This window comes from Brienomyrus brachyistius, chromosome 3 (genome assembly GCF_023856365.1).
Source record: "Brienomyrus brachyistius isolate T26 chromosome 3, BBRACH_0.4, whole genome shotgun sequence".
NCBI lineage: Eukaryota > Metazoa > Chordata > Actinopteri > Osteoglossiformes > Mormyridae > Brienomyrus > Brienomyrus brachyistius.
The window spans coordinates 35,571,990-35,588,591 of record NC_064535.1 but is presented as its reverse complement, the minus strand read 5'-3'; the positions used below and the strand labels follow the sequence as shown (position 1 = coordinate 35,588,591).

Sequence of the window (16,602 nt, the reverse complement as noted above, 5' to 3'; positions counted from 1 at the left end):
AACATTGAAGTTGTATAATGTGTTGATTTTTTTGTACAATCATTAAAACAAGGGGGACTTGCATATCCAGGCTACTCTCCTCAAAGCCTCGTTAACTAAGCTCATTATATGAGTCTTCTGACCTCTTCTCATCCTTTTAACTCCGGCTCAGAAAGCCCAGCAACACGGAATGCGTAACTTCCCAGGCCGACCTGGAAGGTTCTCTGATTATATGTTGAAGGAAGTTCGGTGGAGTTTACTTCAATCACAAATACAAATATCCATATATATATATATATATATATATATATATATATATATATATATATCAATATCTCCATACATTGATAGGCAAGTCTGTTACTTAAGGATAAGAACTTGCTTTAAGCTGCCACTTGCTCAGGGAACCGCATCTTGTTTACTACAAAGCACATTAATTAACGTTCAGATCTCACGTACACTCCAGTAGCGACGCTTAATCTTTTACAGAAACAAGCACCCAGGGAATCTGGGACGATATCGCTCCTCTCCGCCAAACATGTAGAATGGAGACAAAAAAACTGGAGGCAGAACAAAACTATTAATGTCGGATCTCGGTGGGTACCGAAGACATCAGAGAGCAAACGAGTATCTTCCCATATCTAATTAAAAATGGCATCTCGTTCCAGATGGGCGTCACAATGGCATGTTCTCCTGTGATGGACAGGCGTTCAAGGCCCACATGTCCATCAAGGGATGTGCAGCCTCTGCAACATGGTTCACATCCACACAAATGGGACAAAATTTCCCACCACACACAAATATTAAATTCATGCAAATTTGTAAACATTCAGCAATAAATCAAATAAGCATCAACAGGCTTCACAGTTGCTTTGAAGCTGCTTTTATAGGGTAGCAGTATTCAATAAATAAATTGAGTAACTTTACCCATGAGATAAACTCGTAATAAACGCATGCAAACTGAAGAGAAATTCGGTTATCTCGAGCTGGAGAAATTGCCAGTTGCATTTCCCTGCCACATGTAATCAATCAGCCTTCCGCTACTGGGATCTTCCATCTCCATGACGACTCTCAGTTATCGTTATCTCAGAGCAGGAGACTGAATGCATGCTGGTTTATACAGCAGCAGCCAATTGGTACCAATCTGCTTTCACACACAGGTTTACTGTAAGTGTGCAAACGCGTGGTCTGTTTCCTCTCAGGAAACATCAGATAAATGAAATGCAGATATTAACCATGCAAAATGAACAAAGCACAGAGCTTCTTAAAGTGACCTCTCCGATGTTCTCCACTGAGTCATCAGTTTAAGTACATTTCTGAGCCACAAATCTTCCAGTTTTACAGCTGATGGGGGGGGGGGGGGGTATCTACATGTCAACAAGTATGTGTCACAGAACCAGATTAAATGCCTTTCATGTGCTCTCTATGGAAAATACATGCATGGTTCACTAAAGCACAATTTCTCAAGAAATTTTTGACTTTTCCCCAGGGATCAGTTTGTCGTTTCTGAGGCCTCACAAATAAAGTCACTATGCCCCCCCCCCCGTCCCCCCCCGTCCCCCTGTCCCCCATCCCCCTGCTGTACTTACTATATTTGACCAACAGGGGGCCAAACCTTGGGGACGCCACGCAAATGTGTGGTTTCAGTGGTGGCAAACACCACCACTGCCCTTACCTGACTAAACATAACATTAAAAAGCTGTCTATGATTATGTTATTCTAACTGAAAAATTCCAGAACACGTAGTCAAACATTTCAAAGTGATTATAGGCAGTTAGCTGAGAAAGCTGCCTTTTAAGTGCGATGCTGTTTCAGTGGATCTAATCGCTGTAAGAGCACCTCGGGATGAAAGCTAAATCTGATCTTCACTTTCTTATCCCCTCATTAACCTCAAGAGGGCGCACTCCTGGCCCGGATTAATCATCCAGGAGCCTCTGCAGTCACAAAATTGCTGCTGAGAGGTGCTGAAAGGCACTAACCCTAATCTGTATCACAGCATTCCAGAAGGACGTAGATGGAAGCATCCGAACCGGGATGAGATTACCGACTGGCAGTTACTTTTGCAGTTAATGGCATGTGATTCTCTTCCATTGATTCTCCGAACACAATTAGTGTGAAACATCATAGATCTCCCAAAGGAGAGCCTTGGAAGCCCTGAAGCTGAGGACAGACACCTCACCTGGTGACAGATCTCGTGGACCACGACCATGGTGAGCTCCATCAGGTAGGAGAAGGAGGACACCTTGGGATCCAGCAATATCTTCTGCTCCACAAACACGCTAAGGCCCCAGTTCTCCATGGCGGCGTAGGGATGCTTTGGCACAGCCAGCAGATCTGTGGAGATTCACAGCACGTTTAGAAGTAGAAACGCAGCAACTCTCTCATTAAACAAACAGATTAAATTAACCTTTATTTGCCATTTATACACGTATACGCTAGCTGTCACATATCCTATCATCCTTTCCTTTTTTATGACAAACACATAGGTGGGAGTAAAGCTTGGGGTCTGAGAACAGAGTCAGACAACCATCTGGAACTTCAGGGCATTTTGATTTTGGGGGCAGGGGGTTAAGGGGGTTATTCAGGGATGTGGCTACTCTGCTGAGCGATGGATTGAAACCAACAACCTTCACAGACACAGAGGCCTAACCTGCTATGGTCTTGTCAGCATGCAGCCTGTTGGTACGTGACGTAGAGAGAATATTCAAATAGTTGCTGTATTTAGCCTTTTCAGTGATATTTAACCATTAATAATTGTTATTCATACAATATACAATAATGATTACAGTAAGGACTGTGAGAAACGACATCATTATTACAATTGTAGTTTTTTAGCAGAGGTGTAATGGTGTAGATAATTTTGAGAGAGCAGGGTCAGACAGTTTCTGGAACGATAGGGGATTAAGGGCTTTGCTTAAGGGCCCAATGGTGACATCACTGGGAATCAAACCAGCAACCTTCTGATCACAAACACAATGGCATTTTCCACGTGATGTGCATAAAAAAGTGTGTTTAATAAAAGAAACTCCCACAAGGGGTGTGACTGCAGGGCACTGAAAGCATGTGCGAGGCGAGAATTCACAGTTATTTTCCGAGCAATATGGGTATTCGGGTGGGAGCCTGATGGAGACACTAACGACATCAGACAGTATCTCATTTCTCATAAAGTCAAGCCCATATCAGACACAACACAACAGACAGAAGGAACTGACAGTGTGATGATGTGAGAATGCAGAATGAGAACCAATATCACGACAATTTAATATCTCACAAAGCTAATACTGGCCTGCCAGAAGTCATCACCGCATCAATTCGCTGTTTTTTCCACAGTAAAATAATTTAAAAAGGCCTCGTTAATTGTATTTTCCATAGTTAATATGCTAGTTGTACACCATGACTTATTTAACCAGGTAGAGGGACATCTAGCAGTTGACGGGTGTTTTCCGAAGACTGACATGTATGTTTGTTCGTTTGTTTGCTGGAAATTTATCAGATACTTCAATAAAAGCTCAGGACTCTAAGCTTCTGGAATTCTGGCTGGCGGATGCACAACATGGAAAGACTATCTTGGACAGAAATTATGTGAGAACATGGATGGATGGATGGATGGATGGATGATTACAACTCTAACCCAGCAAGCTGCTTTTACCGCAACGTAACACTGTCCTCAGATAATGTTTCTACAGGTCATTTGAATACTCATCTGAGGTGAATGGTCACTAAAGCGATAGAATGGACTCTCAATCCACATGCCAGACTATGGCTCAGCGACGCCGAAAGCCAGCAGATGGGAACGGTCATTATTTTTCACTGCGAAGACAACAGGTTTTGTAGAGACAAAAGACAAGCTCACAAAATCGCAAAAATGACAAATTATACAGAGCTTTTTATTAAATTACCTTCACTGCAGAAATCAATAATGAACAGTGATGTCCTCTCGGCTCATTACGCTTCTGATTTGCTGTTCAGATAGGAGCAGGATTTATTTTTGTAAACAAACCTCTCTACTCCGTCATACAGTAAAGGCTTTGCAGGCCTCATTAAACACCTACTCTTAAAATACACCTCCTTCTCTCCTTCGCAGTTTCCATCCACGCTTCGCTCCTGTGGTATCAGGTATTCAGTGCACTTGCTTGGTTTAGGTGTGTTGGGAGGGGCAGAATCGTGGACCGTCAGGGGGGGGTCCCGAGGACTGGGGACTGAGTTATCATCCCAGGGTATAATCTAGGGTAGCCCACGTACGTCAGGGTGTCACACCAGCCGTTTAGAGCGGCTCACTGAGAACATGGCGGCAAACGCCTTTAAGATGAGGCCCCGCGATCAGAGAGAGAAGCCAGCTTTCCAAACTCCCAGCTTTTTCAGCCTTATTTTATATTGGATTTTATCCTCCAATGAACCCACAATCAGTCCAACAAATATAATCAGCGTTACACTTTTTAAGGCCAAAACAGAGCTTAATTTCAGTCTCAAATCAAACAATACGAAGACAAAATCAGAGGTGATTCTAGAGGGCATACGAGGAACCATAATCTATACGGAGGGGCCAACCTTATCGTTAGCCGATGAAACCCTTTGAATTGGTGAATGACAGGGGAGGGAGCTCTGTAAGGGCCAATCATCTTTCAGCTGGGACCACATATATAATATATGTGGCTCTCCCCTGCATACACCCTGTCAAGTGAAATCAATGCGAGCAGATGAGAAATCATGAATAGTTAATAGCCCTGGACAAAGGAGATTTCGGTTGTGTGGGAGACAAAGGGAGGAGAAGGAGAACCATCACAGCACCTTCTCTCTAAATAATGACAATTCTTCATATTTGAATGCTGAGCTGTGTATGTGAGGCCAGCCAATCATGGCTCTCAGCTTTCCATGACGGCTGTCGATTAGCGTCAGGTTGAGAAGTAGCGGAGGTACTATCTACTCCACCTCAATGGACCAGCCTTCTCTGACCTGGACACAATAACACCTCCATCATCTCCTTTCTTACTAGGGAGAAAATACCCAGCAGCTGTGCGAAGCTCCCAATTTACGGGTCCTCTGCCGAAACGCACAGGCTTCCAGTGAGAGCCTCCGGTGTCCCTCACAAAACCCTGACCCAATTACCCATTTCTGGCTCACGGCTCTCAGCGCACGAGTAGCTCTGTGGGTGCCCTCCTCTAGCAAGCTGTACCGCGCCATAAACTGCCAAGAAGAGTCTGTGGCGGTGAGCCACGCAGATTCCCAGGATGGAGTCACTAATAGCTCTTGGGCCAGCCGACTGGCCGGCTGCAGCCCCCCCCCCCCCCCCCCAAGGGAATTGCCCCGGTCTGCATCGATTAAAGCCCCCCAGTGAGTCAGAAATCCCGCTGTAGCCCTGCACCCCAGTACTCCCAGGCTCCCCCCAGATGGTCCTTTTCCCTGATTCAGATCGCAGTAGCCCTCCTTATCCGTTAGCAGTATCCCCGTTAGCGCCGTTTCTCCATTAGTGGTATCTTCATTAGCGTCATTTCTCCGTTAGCAGTATCCCCGTTAGCGCCATTTCTCCGTTAGCAGTATCCCCGTTAGCGCCATCTCTCCGTTAGCAGTATCCCCGTTAGCGCCATCTCTCCGTTAGCAGTATCCCCGTTAGCGCCATCTCTCCGTTAGCAGTATCCCCGTTAGCGCCATCTCTCCGTTAGCAGTATCCCCGTTAGCGCCATCTCTCCGTTAGCAGTATCCCCGTTAGCGCCATCTCTCCGTTAGCAGTATCCCCGTTAGCGCCATCTCTCCGTTAGCAGTATCCCCGTTAGCGCCATTTCTCCGTTAGCAGTATCCCCGTTGGCGCCATCTCTCCGTTAGCAGTATCCCCGTTAGCGCCATCTCTCCGTTAGCAGTATCCCCGTTAGCGCCATCTCTCCGTTAGCAGTATCCCCGTTAGCGCCATCTCTCCGTTAGCAGTATCCCCGTTAGCGCCATCTCTCCGTTAGCAGTATCCCCGTTAGCGCCATCTCTCCGTTAGCAGTATCCCCGTTAGCGCCATCTCTCCGTTAGCAGTATCCCCGTTAGCGCCATCTCTCCGTTAGCAGTATCCCCGTTAGCGCCATTTCTCCGTTAGCAGTATCCTCGTTAGCGCCATTTCTCCGTTAGCAGTATCCCCGTTAGCGCCATCTCTCCGTTAGCAGTATCCTCGTTAGCGCCATTTCTCCGTTAGCAGTATCCCCGTTAGCGCCATCTCTCCGTTAGCAGTATCCCCGTTGCTTACTTTGTCTATTTTTCCACCCCCCCCCCCCAAACCGACCCCTGTGGCTCTTCAGCATATGCCCCCCCCATCCCCCGCTCCCGCTGAGACCCAGTACCCCTTCGCTCCGACCTGTTCTGGCACTTCGTGCAGCTGGCCAGATGTAGATAAACGATGAATCATCATCTCAGCCATGGGCTAATTTTCGGCCCCATCGAGCACAAATTATCCACAATTAAACGGGCGATAAAGGAGGACGCCTCAGGGTTACCCTCCCGGCGTCACCTGGCCACGGTGGACTCAAAGGGAAGCCAGCAGCCCATTTAGTCAGTGTGTAACCGGAGCACAGCAGTGTCCGTCCAGACACGCCAATCTCCAGCGATTGGGGATGCCGGATAGGCCATCTGACTGCATGTGGGTCCAGCTAATGCCCCGCGCTGCGACGTATGGAGTCAGGGGTGTAATAAAAATGAATAAATCTGTACAGGAATAAGGAAATAAATGTTGAATAAGAAAGTGAAATAAATACCAATAAAATAATAAGGAAAAGAAACTGAAAATAAAGAAATAAGAAAATCAATGCTTTTCTTAACTGCATTTAATTTTACTGAATTCCTTTCAATTTTACTTGATTGCATATAATTTTGTGAAGCGCTCATATTCTATTTTGTTTCTTTCATCTGACAAAAGAGGTGTTACCCTTGTGACAGGTTACTTGCGGAAAAAGTTTCAATTAAATCGTGGTCACGTTTTATTAATTCCAGCCCTCGATATGTTGTAACGTGGGCACGTGTCACTAAAGGCACTTTCACAAACCAGGAACTTTTCCTGGAACCCTAATCTTTTTCTGGAACCAGGGATGTGTTCACACTGCAGGAACTCTGGAACCCTTTTCAGTACCTGCTACGGACTAGGTACTGAGCTACTGAGGAGCCACAAGGATAAACTTCCTGATTGGTTGACTACAAACACTGGTGTTAACTTGGAAGTGCAGGAAAAGAGAGAGGAGTAGCGGAGCAAAAACTAAGCAGATGGAATTATTTTTGCACCCCTGTGACTCCATAGTAGAGCTCTAGATCTGTAAGCGTGGCAGGGCGACACATCTTATTGTCACTGCAATAAACTGTTCTGCTGTAAAAAAAAGCAGAAATTTTCACCCAATTCCGAGTTTTTATACAGGCTGTGTTCTTTTGTTACAAATTGTAACTGTGAAACATATTCTTAATCAAATTCTTCGGGCAGTGTTATTAACATTCGGCTAATGTTCAAAAAGTGCTGAGAAACACAGGAGTGAGAATTTTTGATTCCATGCAAAATGAGGCTGTTCCCCTTCTACCCCGACCGGCCGACGGGCCGGAAACACTGACACCCTAACTGCTACTGAAAGAGCCCTTGTCAGGGTGGAGACAGGAAGCACACACAGTGTAACTCCTCTGAGGCGTCTCGCACCACATTCACTAGCACGGCACGGATTTGTATGTGAGCTTAACTCATTGAAAACCTTGTATCATAATGAACAGCCAATCAATAAAAAGCTATGTGAAATGCCGGAATGTAATCATCTTATGTCGATTAAGGTTCACAAATATTATCTTATTTGATTGTGCAGCCTGTAACTAGCTTGGATAGAAACAGCACAGCACAAACACCCACACTGATAGCGCAGCGGTACGCAGCGTTTGTGTCAGTCACAGGTCTCATCCCACTGTGTTTGCTGTTAGTGCAAAAGAATGAGTGAGAAGCTGGTAAAAAACTAGGGCCAGAGCTGGTATTTGTTTGGAAAAAGCCATAAAGTTACTCAATGACCAGAAACTCGGAATCATTTGGTTCATAAATAGTGCTGCCAGAAAATCCATTTATTACTAAGAAGAGATTCAGTAAATCTCCGGTATTTACTTCTCTAGGAGAACATCTTCCAGTCGCTGTTTTATGTCGGTTGTGTTTCCTTACGGAAGGTTAGGATGTCTTTGTGAGAGAGACAAGATGTAAGAGAGAGAGAGCGTGCGGGAGAGAGAGAGCGTGCGGGAGAGAGACAGCGTGTGGGAGAGAGACAGGGTGAGGGAGAGAGACAGGGTGCGGGAGAGAGACAGCGTGTGGGAGACAGACAGTGTGCGGGAGAGAGACAGCGTGCGGGAGAGAGACAGGGTGTGGGAGAGAGACAGGGTGCGGGAGAGAGACAGCGTGCGGGAGACAGACAGCGTGCGGGAGAGAGACAGGGTGTGGGAGAGAGACAGCGTGCGGGAGACAGACAGCGTGCGGGAGACAGACAGGGTGTGGGAGAGAGATAGCGTGCGGGAGAGAGACAGGGTGCGGGAGAGAGACAGGGTGTGGGAGAGAGATAGCGTGCGAGAGAGAGACAGGGTGCGGGAGAGAGACAGTGTGCGGGAGAGAGACAGCGTGCGAGAGAGAGACAGAGTGCGGGAGAGAGACAGGGTGCGGGAGAGAGACAGGGTGTGGGAGAGAGATAGCGTGCGAGAGAGAGACAGGGTGCGGGAGAGAGACAGGGTGCGGGAGAGAGACAGGGTGCGGGAGAGAGACAGCGTGCGGGAGAGAGACAGCGTGCGAGAGAGAGACAGGGTGCGGGAGAGAGACAGGGTGCGGGAGAGAGACAGGGTGCGGGAGACAGACAGCGTGCGGGAGAGAGACAGGGTGTGGGAGAGAGACAGCGTGCGGGAGAGAGACAGGGGCATCACAGTGTAGCCTGAGGTGAGGTAATTTTTCCACAATAAATGGCCTGACATTCATGGCAGAATCTCGCAAATTGTACATAATTTTAATCACATGCATAATGTGGGACTTAACGAACTTGAACTACCATATTAGTGAAGTTGAATAACAGTAAAATGAAAGACAAATTTCATTTTATACAATAGTTTACAGAACAAACAAGCTGTATACAGCGTGACTACAGGATCGCCTTATAAGGCAACGTGATGTCACACTGCTGGCTCTGAAAACCCCTTCCCCCTAATAATATAATTATCATATTAATATGAAACCTACACCCCCGTTGACAAGTGTTCAGCAAACCAGTGGTGCTTCATTTTCATGGTGCATGAAACAGGGAGGAAGGTAAAAAGTTACCAAGTTACAGGGCAAGGATAAGCACGCTCTCAGCGAGAGAATCGGGATGACAGCATCCCATTTGGTCACAGCTGGAGCCCCCAGTCAGTTTAACCGGGGTCACGCTGAAAATGCCCGTCTCTGTCAGGCAGGATATGACATCATGTGATTTTAGGTGATGGGGGGGGGTCACACGGGCCCCGAACTGGACAGCTACATTAGCTGCCTGTCAGAGACTCCTAGCTGCCTGAAATGCAGAGTCGGGTCGCCCGCTGTACACACAGGCATGCATGCAGACATCACCCGGAGCCTGAAATGCAGAGTCGGGTCGCCCGCTGTACACACAGGCGTGCATGCAGACATCACAGTGAGGGCAGAGTGCAGGGTCAGCTGTCATCCAGCAAGTTTTGGCCATTTCAGAGCACCATGCAGATAGAGAGCAACTTCGAGAAGCCTTACAACACAAAGCATCATCTGCATGTTAGAAAGAGGGGGGACCAATACCCATGGGAGCCCCCCCCCCAGCTACACCTACCCCCACCCCCCACAGCTTGCTCTGCTATTCACAGCAGTCTGATAACCAAGCCCATCTCCCCACAGCCCAAAACATAAACCACAATCATAACACCGCCGGGAACATTCCGGAAACATACAGAAAGGCATGTTGATTCCTTGTTATCTGATACACTTGCTTTTTGGAATTTCATGAGATCCAGAGAAAAAAAATAGAAGAGACAAACTAAAAAGCTTGGAATCGATCCCAGAAGACACTGAGTCACAGGAAAAATATAACTTATGACGACGATGACGAGGAGCGGAGCGTTCGACTGCGAGCAAGCAGACAGCAAAATGCTTCTGGACAGAAATATCTGACGTTTATTGGACGGTACTAATTCTTCACTGGATTTTCCGTTCTGCTGTGACACATCCAATGAAAACTGAACAGGCTTTCATTTTGGAGGGGAAGTTGTGGCTCAGTAGCTGAGGATGGCCAGGAGGTCACTGGTTCAAATCCTAATGTCAGTACAGTGATGTCACTGCAAGGCCCTCAGCCTCCAATTGCACGAGAGACTGTTTGACCCTGATTTCTCAAAAATGTACGTCTCTCTGGAGGACAGCATCTACTAAATAACCTAAATGCAAATCGTAAATCAATCTGCTTAGCTCCAGTGAAACTGAGCAAAACAGCTGATGAGATAACTGACTTCTATACACTTATACTGGATGAGGCCTGTACTAGACCAGTTTTTAACCTGGGGTCTATGAGCCCTGTGGGGGGGTTGTAAAGCAGCTGAAGGGGGTCCCGGGCACGGCTATTATCTTCAGCTACAGTATAAGAAAATATTTCGCAAACTGAAACCAACTAAGATACAAAAAAATTAGAAAACTAGAACTAAATTAATACTGTAAATATTGTTTCTGACACTTACCGAAATGAAATAAAAACATACGTCAAATCCTTTCCATTACTGTTTAACTAAAGTAATGATTTGTTTATCTTTAATTAAATAATACCTAGAGCATGTCAATTTTGAGGACATTAATGTGCACTATGTATTCATGTAGGGATCCCTAAAGATCGAACTTTACAACGTTGAGTCTTCTAAAACTTAAACTGAAACTAAAAGATAAAGACTAACTAGAAATATATTTTTTAGAAAAAATTATAAAACCACACTGATAACTAAAACTCAAAGCTATAATGTATATATCAGCTTCATCATGCAGTTCATGTAAAGAATATGAGTGTCTATTGATTAATGAAGGGTTTACGAAAAGCCCAGTATGAGGTCATATGAGGTCACATGATCAGCCATCCAACAGCGTGTGGTGAGCAGTACCTCCTGTCACCCATCTGTCAGAGGTCACATGATCACCCTTCAGGCAGCATGTGGTGAGCAGTACCTCCTGTCACCCGTCTGTCAGAGGTCACACGATCACCCTTCAGGCAGCATGTGGTGAGCAGTACCTCCTGTCACCCGTCTGTCAGAGGTCACACGATCACCCTTCAGGCAGCGTGTGGTGAGCAGTACCTCCTGTCACCCGTCTGTCAGAGGTCACATGATCACCCTTCAGGCAGCGTGTGGTGAGCAGTACCTCCTGTCACCCGTCTGTCAGAGGTCACATGATCACCCTTCAGGCAGCGTGTGGTGAGCAGTACCTCCTGTCACCCGTCTGTCAGAGGTCACATGATCACCCTTCAGGCAGCGTGTGGTGAGCAGCACCTCCTGTCACCCGTCTGTCAGAGGTCACATGATCACCCTTCAGGCAGCGTGTGGTGAGCAGTACCTCCTGTCACCCGTCTGTCAGAGGTCACATGATCACCCTTCAGGCAGCGTGTGGTGAGCAGTACCTCCTGTCACCCGTCTGTCAGAGGTCACATGATCACCCTTCAGGCAGCGTGTGGTGAGCAGTACCTCCTGTCACCCGTCTGTCAGAGGTCACATGATCACCCTTCAGGCAGCGTGTGGTGAGCAGTACCTCCTGTCACCCGTCTGTCAGAGGTCACATGATCACCCTTCAGGCAGCGTGTGGTGAGCAGTACCTCCTGTCACCCGTCTGTCAGAGGTCACATGATCACCCTTCAGGCAGCGTGTGGTGAGCAGTACCTCCTGTCACCCGTCTGTCAGAGGTCACATGATCACCCTTCAGGCAGCGTGTGGTGAGCAGTACCTCCTGTCACCCGTCTGTCAGAGGTCACATGATCACCCTTCAGGCAGCGTGTGGTGAGCAGTACCTCCTGTCACCCGTCTGTCAGAGGTCACATGATCACCCTTCAGGCAGCGTGTGGTGAGCAGTACCTCCTGTCACCCGTCTGTCAGAGGTCACATGATCACCCTTCAGGCAGCGTGTGGTGAGCAGTACCTCCTGTCACCCGTCTGTCAGAAGGCCCAGACACTAAGCCACGCCGGTGGGGGGGTCAAAGTCGAGGCAAGCAGAACAAACTACGCCAAAATGTTCCCAGAATCCACTCCCTCCCCCCTCAGCTACAGGCAGGGCTACTGGAATCATCCACCAGGCACTGATACCAGCACTTACAGCTGTGACTGATCCTGAACATCATCTAGACAGATGTGGTATGTGTGGAGTTGCGGCACTGAATTTGCACATATAGTAAAACTCTGCTACACCCCCCTTCCCCTTCCTTAGCTCCCTCCCCTCCCCCGGCTGGCTGCCATACTGAAGGCCATCCAACATGACCGAGTGACACAGGTGCTATACGGGATGAAACCCTGGCATGTGGGACCCTGGGGGGGTGGGGGGGAGAGGAACAAAAGACAGCCAGTGGGGGGGGGGGGGGAGATACAAAGAAGGGGAAAAAGGGGAAATCAATCATGACAGGACTTTAAGTACATGCTGGGGCATGTTGGCCACCGGGCATAAAGGCTCCAGCTGTTGGTTTCTATACTGAGGGAGAACAAGAAAGAAAACAGTGAAAGTACACGAGCCCCCACCCCAAGACAGGCAGCGTCCCACCCCCCACCCCCAGTGCTCAGGTAAACAATCATTTCTCTGGCAGGCAGAGGATCATTAATCACGCGTCGTCATTCACGGACTGACGAGTCCAAGATTCCAGTGTTGTAACGCGTTCATTCCAAAGTTATCGACTGCTTAGGTTTCATAAAAATCACCTTGTAAGCGCAGAAGTGATTACTAGCCGTCAGATTAGATGTGTTGAGTGATGAGCGGAGCATGTGGCGTGGAGGGTTAGCGGTGGGGGCGTGGAGAGAGCCTCCCGGCGAGACAGGCCATTGACGGCACAACAAGCTAATCAATAGCAGCTCTGTGGCTGAACGGGCTAAAAACCATGGTTACTGTTCACTTCTGAAAAGAAGAGAGGCCGATCGGCAGAGCTGGAAGAAAAAACACCGACGGGCTTATTTTCAGCTCCATTCCGGGACAGACAAAGGTCTCCTTTTCTCTTCTTGTCTGTAAATATTTGTTGTTTTCTGTGAAGGGGGCTTGTGGCTCCTTCCATCAGTCAGAGAAGCGGAAGCTGAGCAGTCACCGAGGCAAACTCCCGCGCGGTGCGCTGTGGTCTGCTACGCATCTCCACACTCAGGTCTCCGTCAGGCGTTAATTACAATCCGAGGTTTCAGCATCACGGATGTCGCCTCTGCAGATGGCGGCCGTGGCCTTAAAGGGATGTGGGACAGGGATGTGTCTTTGTATGGGTCAGCGTTCAGCCAGCCCAGGAACCTGTCCAGGAGCGTCCCACGGCAACCTTAGAACATTCTGGGTTTAGAACCCTCTGGATCCGTTGCTGCAACTACCGATGGACCATATATATTTTTTTCGGCTTGTCATTCAAACCTCTGTCCCGCAGATCTGTGCGTCTGTCCTGTCTGCTGGTTTAGCAGGATGCTGCCTCCTACACTGTTCCTGGTTCAGTTCACCTGTCAGAATGAGGACAGATGTACTAATGCCACACTGCTGTCTGCAGGTAAACAGAGACAGAGACCCTGTGGATGAAAGGTGACTAACAAGGAGAATCCAGTGTTTTCCTCACCGTGAGCAATTAGAAGTCCCTGCAAACCCTATTTACCATGCAGGAGCTTCGAAGCCAGTTTTAAGATTCAGAGCATGGCAGAGAGAGACCAGGTCCAGGGAAGTTCACAGCATAAAGCCATATACAAATAAAAATCACCCCTGAGCACTGCCCCCCCCCCCAGTAAATTTTTCTGAATGTGAGGAAGGGGCCATGATGGATTTTCCCGATCAGACGGCCACATTGCTTGTCCATGCAGTGCCATGACCTATGATGCTGCACCCCCACGGAACAGGAACCCAGAGAGGTACCGGACAGCCCGACCTCACTGGCCGTGTGGGAACGCGTGTCCCGGGTGTCCCTGGCTGCAGAAACATGATCACTGAGCCGTTCACGCAGAGGAGTCTTAGCAGCGGCTAAGCTGAGGCCGTCCGCCTTATAATAAAAAGCATCACAGCGCTACAGCTGGGATTACAGGCCGCTGCTCAGGAGGCTGCGTAAAGCCAGATTAAATCGGTATAAACAACTGACGTTTCACTGACAGTCTTTGCTAAGCTAATTTCCTTTTATTAATGGTGTTGCTGGGACAGAGTGGCGGCTCTGAGGCTACAGATATGTGCCGGCAATCGGAAGGTTGCTGGTTTGAATCCTGTGAATGCCTGGAGTGATCCTACTCCACTGTGCCCTTAACCTGCGATTGCTTTGTCCTGGGTATGATGATAATATACATCCAGCCCTGAAAGCAGATCCTCCAGCTTTGTAGAGCTGGTGGCAGGACTGGCACTCCTGCCACTGGGTGAGGTGTCACCCGCCAGGTGGCTGAGTGCCGATAACTTAAAGTGCCTTTGATTGAATTGCCTCACTCAGGTGATCCTGGCAATTCCCTGTGTTCCCCAGGATATGAGGGACACGTCTTACACTTCAGGTCAACACAATCCTGACCACAAGGACAGCAAAGACTACTTCCTCTATCAGTCACCATGCAAATGCGTCTAGAAATTGTCATCCGAGGTGGTTTATGGTGTGATGGGCGTGGCAGCGTGGGCGTGGCAGCCCTGCCTGTATGTGAGAGATGGGCCGGACTTCCTGGGGTGCAGATCACCCATATCTCAGACAGGGGGCGCTAACCCCTACCATGCCCATTTTCCCCTTTGCCGATCCAACAGCCAAACAAAAAGCAAATAAACCCTGGGTTCGATCGGAGCTGGACACGAACCATGGAGGAGACCAGTAATGTTTATAAATGGGACTGGAGCCTCTTTTTATACTCGAAAGCCCCCTGAACAAGCAGCTATAGCTGAGGCATTCGGCAAGATTTATGGTGCTCCGGCAGAGGTCTGACAAGCCCACTGGACTGGATGGCATTACGGTTAGAAAAATGGGGCTGATTTAAAGTGCGAGCTGGGCCAGAATTACTAAGCTTTAAAAGACTCCAGAGTGCAGGATTAAGTAAATGAAATGTCCTTCACAGAAATAACATGAAATGTCACGTCAGTGGTGGATCACTGGCGAGTTCGCGCCAGACGGCCGGCCACAGACGAGCCAGTTCCAGAAGTTGGTGCCATCCCAAATGGGCTAAACATACCAGAACAGCAGCAGCGTACCGGGGTCTGCATTCACCGGATGCAGCACGACATCCCACTGGTACAGTTTACGCTACAATTCAGTAATCGAGATCATCTCCTGGGGCTTGAACCCAGACACCTTTAGTTAAGATTACAACTGAATGTGCCAGGCCACCACGCTCCCCACTGTACACCGAGCATCTGGCCTGTAAGTCCTGTACATGTCCAAACACGTCCGGCACTGCCAGTTACCATTACTGCCAGTGACCATTCCGGCCATAATCAACTGGTAGAAACTGCACCTTTCGAACCCAGGCTCACGTGATGCCCACCAAGGGCTCATTTGTTTATCTCGAGTTAAGCTCAGTGGAGGTAATTGAGAGGATTAGCCACCGTGGGGGTGGGGGGGGGGGCTGATTCCATCCAAAGCCGGTGCTGCTGGTTCACCAGGGGAAATGGCATTTCCTTTTTTTAAAATCTCCTGGCTAATCACTGGGCTGACGAGCCCTCTGCCAAGAGTCCTTGGCTCTCTCACAGCTCTCATAGAAGATGCAGAATGAGCTGCGTGGTGATCAGGATAGGGACCCGGTCACTGCAGACTGCTCGCTTTCACACAGCATTTCCATGCATGTGCAGGAATTTCTCCAAGAGGCCCTGAGGGTTTTATGGGAGTTTTTGGTGAGAATTGCGGGGAACCAAAACTAACCACGTCTGTGGAGATGCATAGAGGAATGCTGACCTCTAAGCATTCAAATTCCAATGAAGTTTTCGTGATGCATCACTGCGAGTGGGACCAGCCCAGCAGAAGGCAGCAGACAGTGAAATCAGTACAGACAGCCATAAAATTCCCTCGAACTGACTGGTTCTTTCAAATTAATCGTAACACTTTACCGGATCAGTATGTAAGACTTAGTTCTTGGTTAATTAATACATAAGTAACAGTATATTGCTATATTATTTGTGCCCCATCTAGTAAAGTGTTACGAAATTATTTTATCAGCGGCCAAAAGAAACCTTGATTTTCTCTTTGTTTTAAATGTACTGCACAGTAGGGCTGCACAATTAATCGAATTTTAATCACGATCACGATTTTAGGCTGCCATAATTAAATTAAGATGATCGTCGGCGACATTAACATTTGAATAGCGGGCTCTGCTGCATATCAAAGTGGCAAATTGTGACAGAGTGAGACGTAATGTCATATGTCATTTGTTTTTGTGCTTATTAATTTAAGTATTTTTAAAGATTTATCTTAATCCCACAACAGTGATAAAATAAAAGCCTCGCTTTAACATAAATAATAAAAG

General features: G+C 47.8%; 1 protein-coding gene across 1 annotated transcript in view; it reads right to left on the bottom strand.

Annotated features, from left to right (window-relative positions):
* Window positions 1-16,602, bottom strand: part of LOC125739307 (thyrotropin-releasing hormone-degrading ectoenzyme-like) — a 64,675-nt gene that overhangs the window by 35,146 nt on the left and 12,927 nt on the right. The window contains exon 4 of the mRNA XM_049009279.1: window positions 2,159-2,313. Coding sequence (XP_048865236.1) covers window positions 2,159-2,313 — 155 coding nt within the window. The remainder of the gene's footprint in view (window positions 1-2,158; window positions 2,314-16,602) is intronic.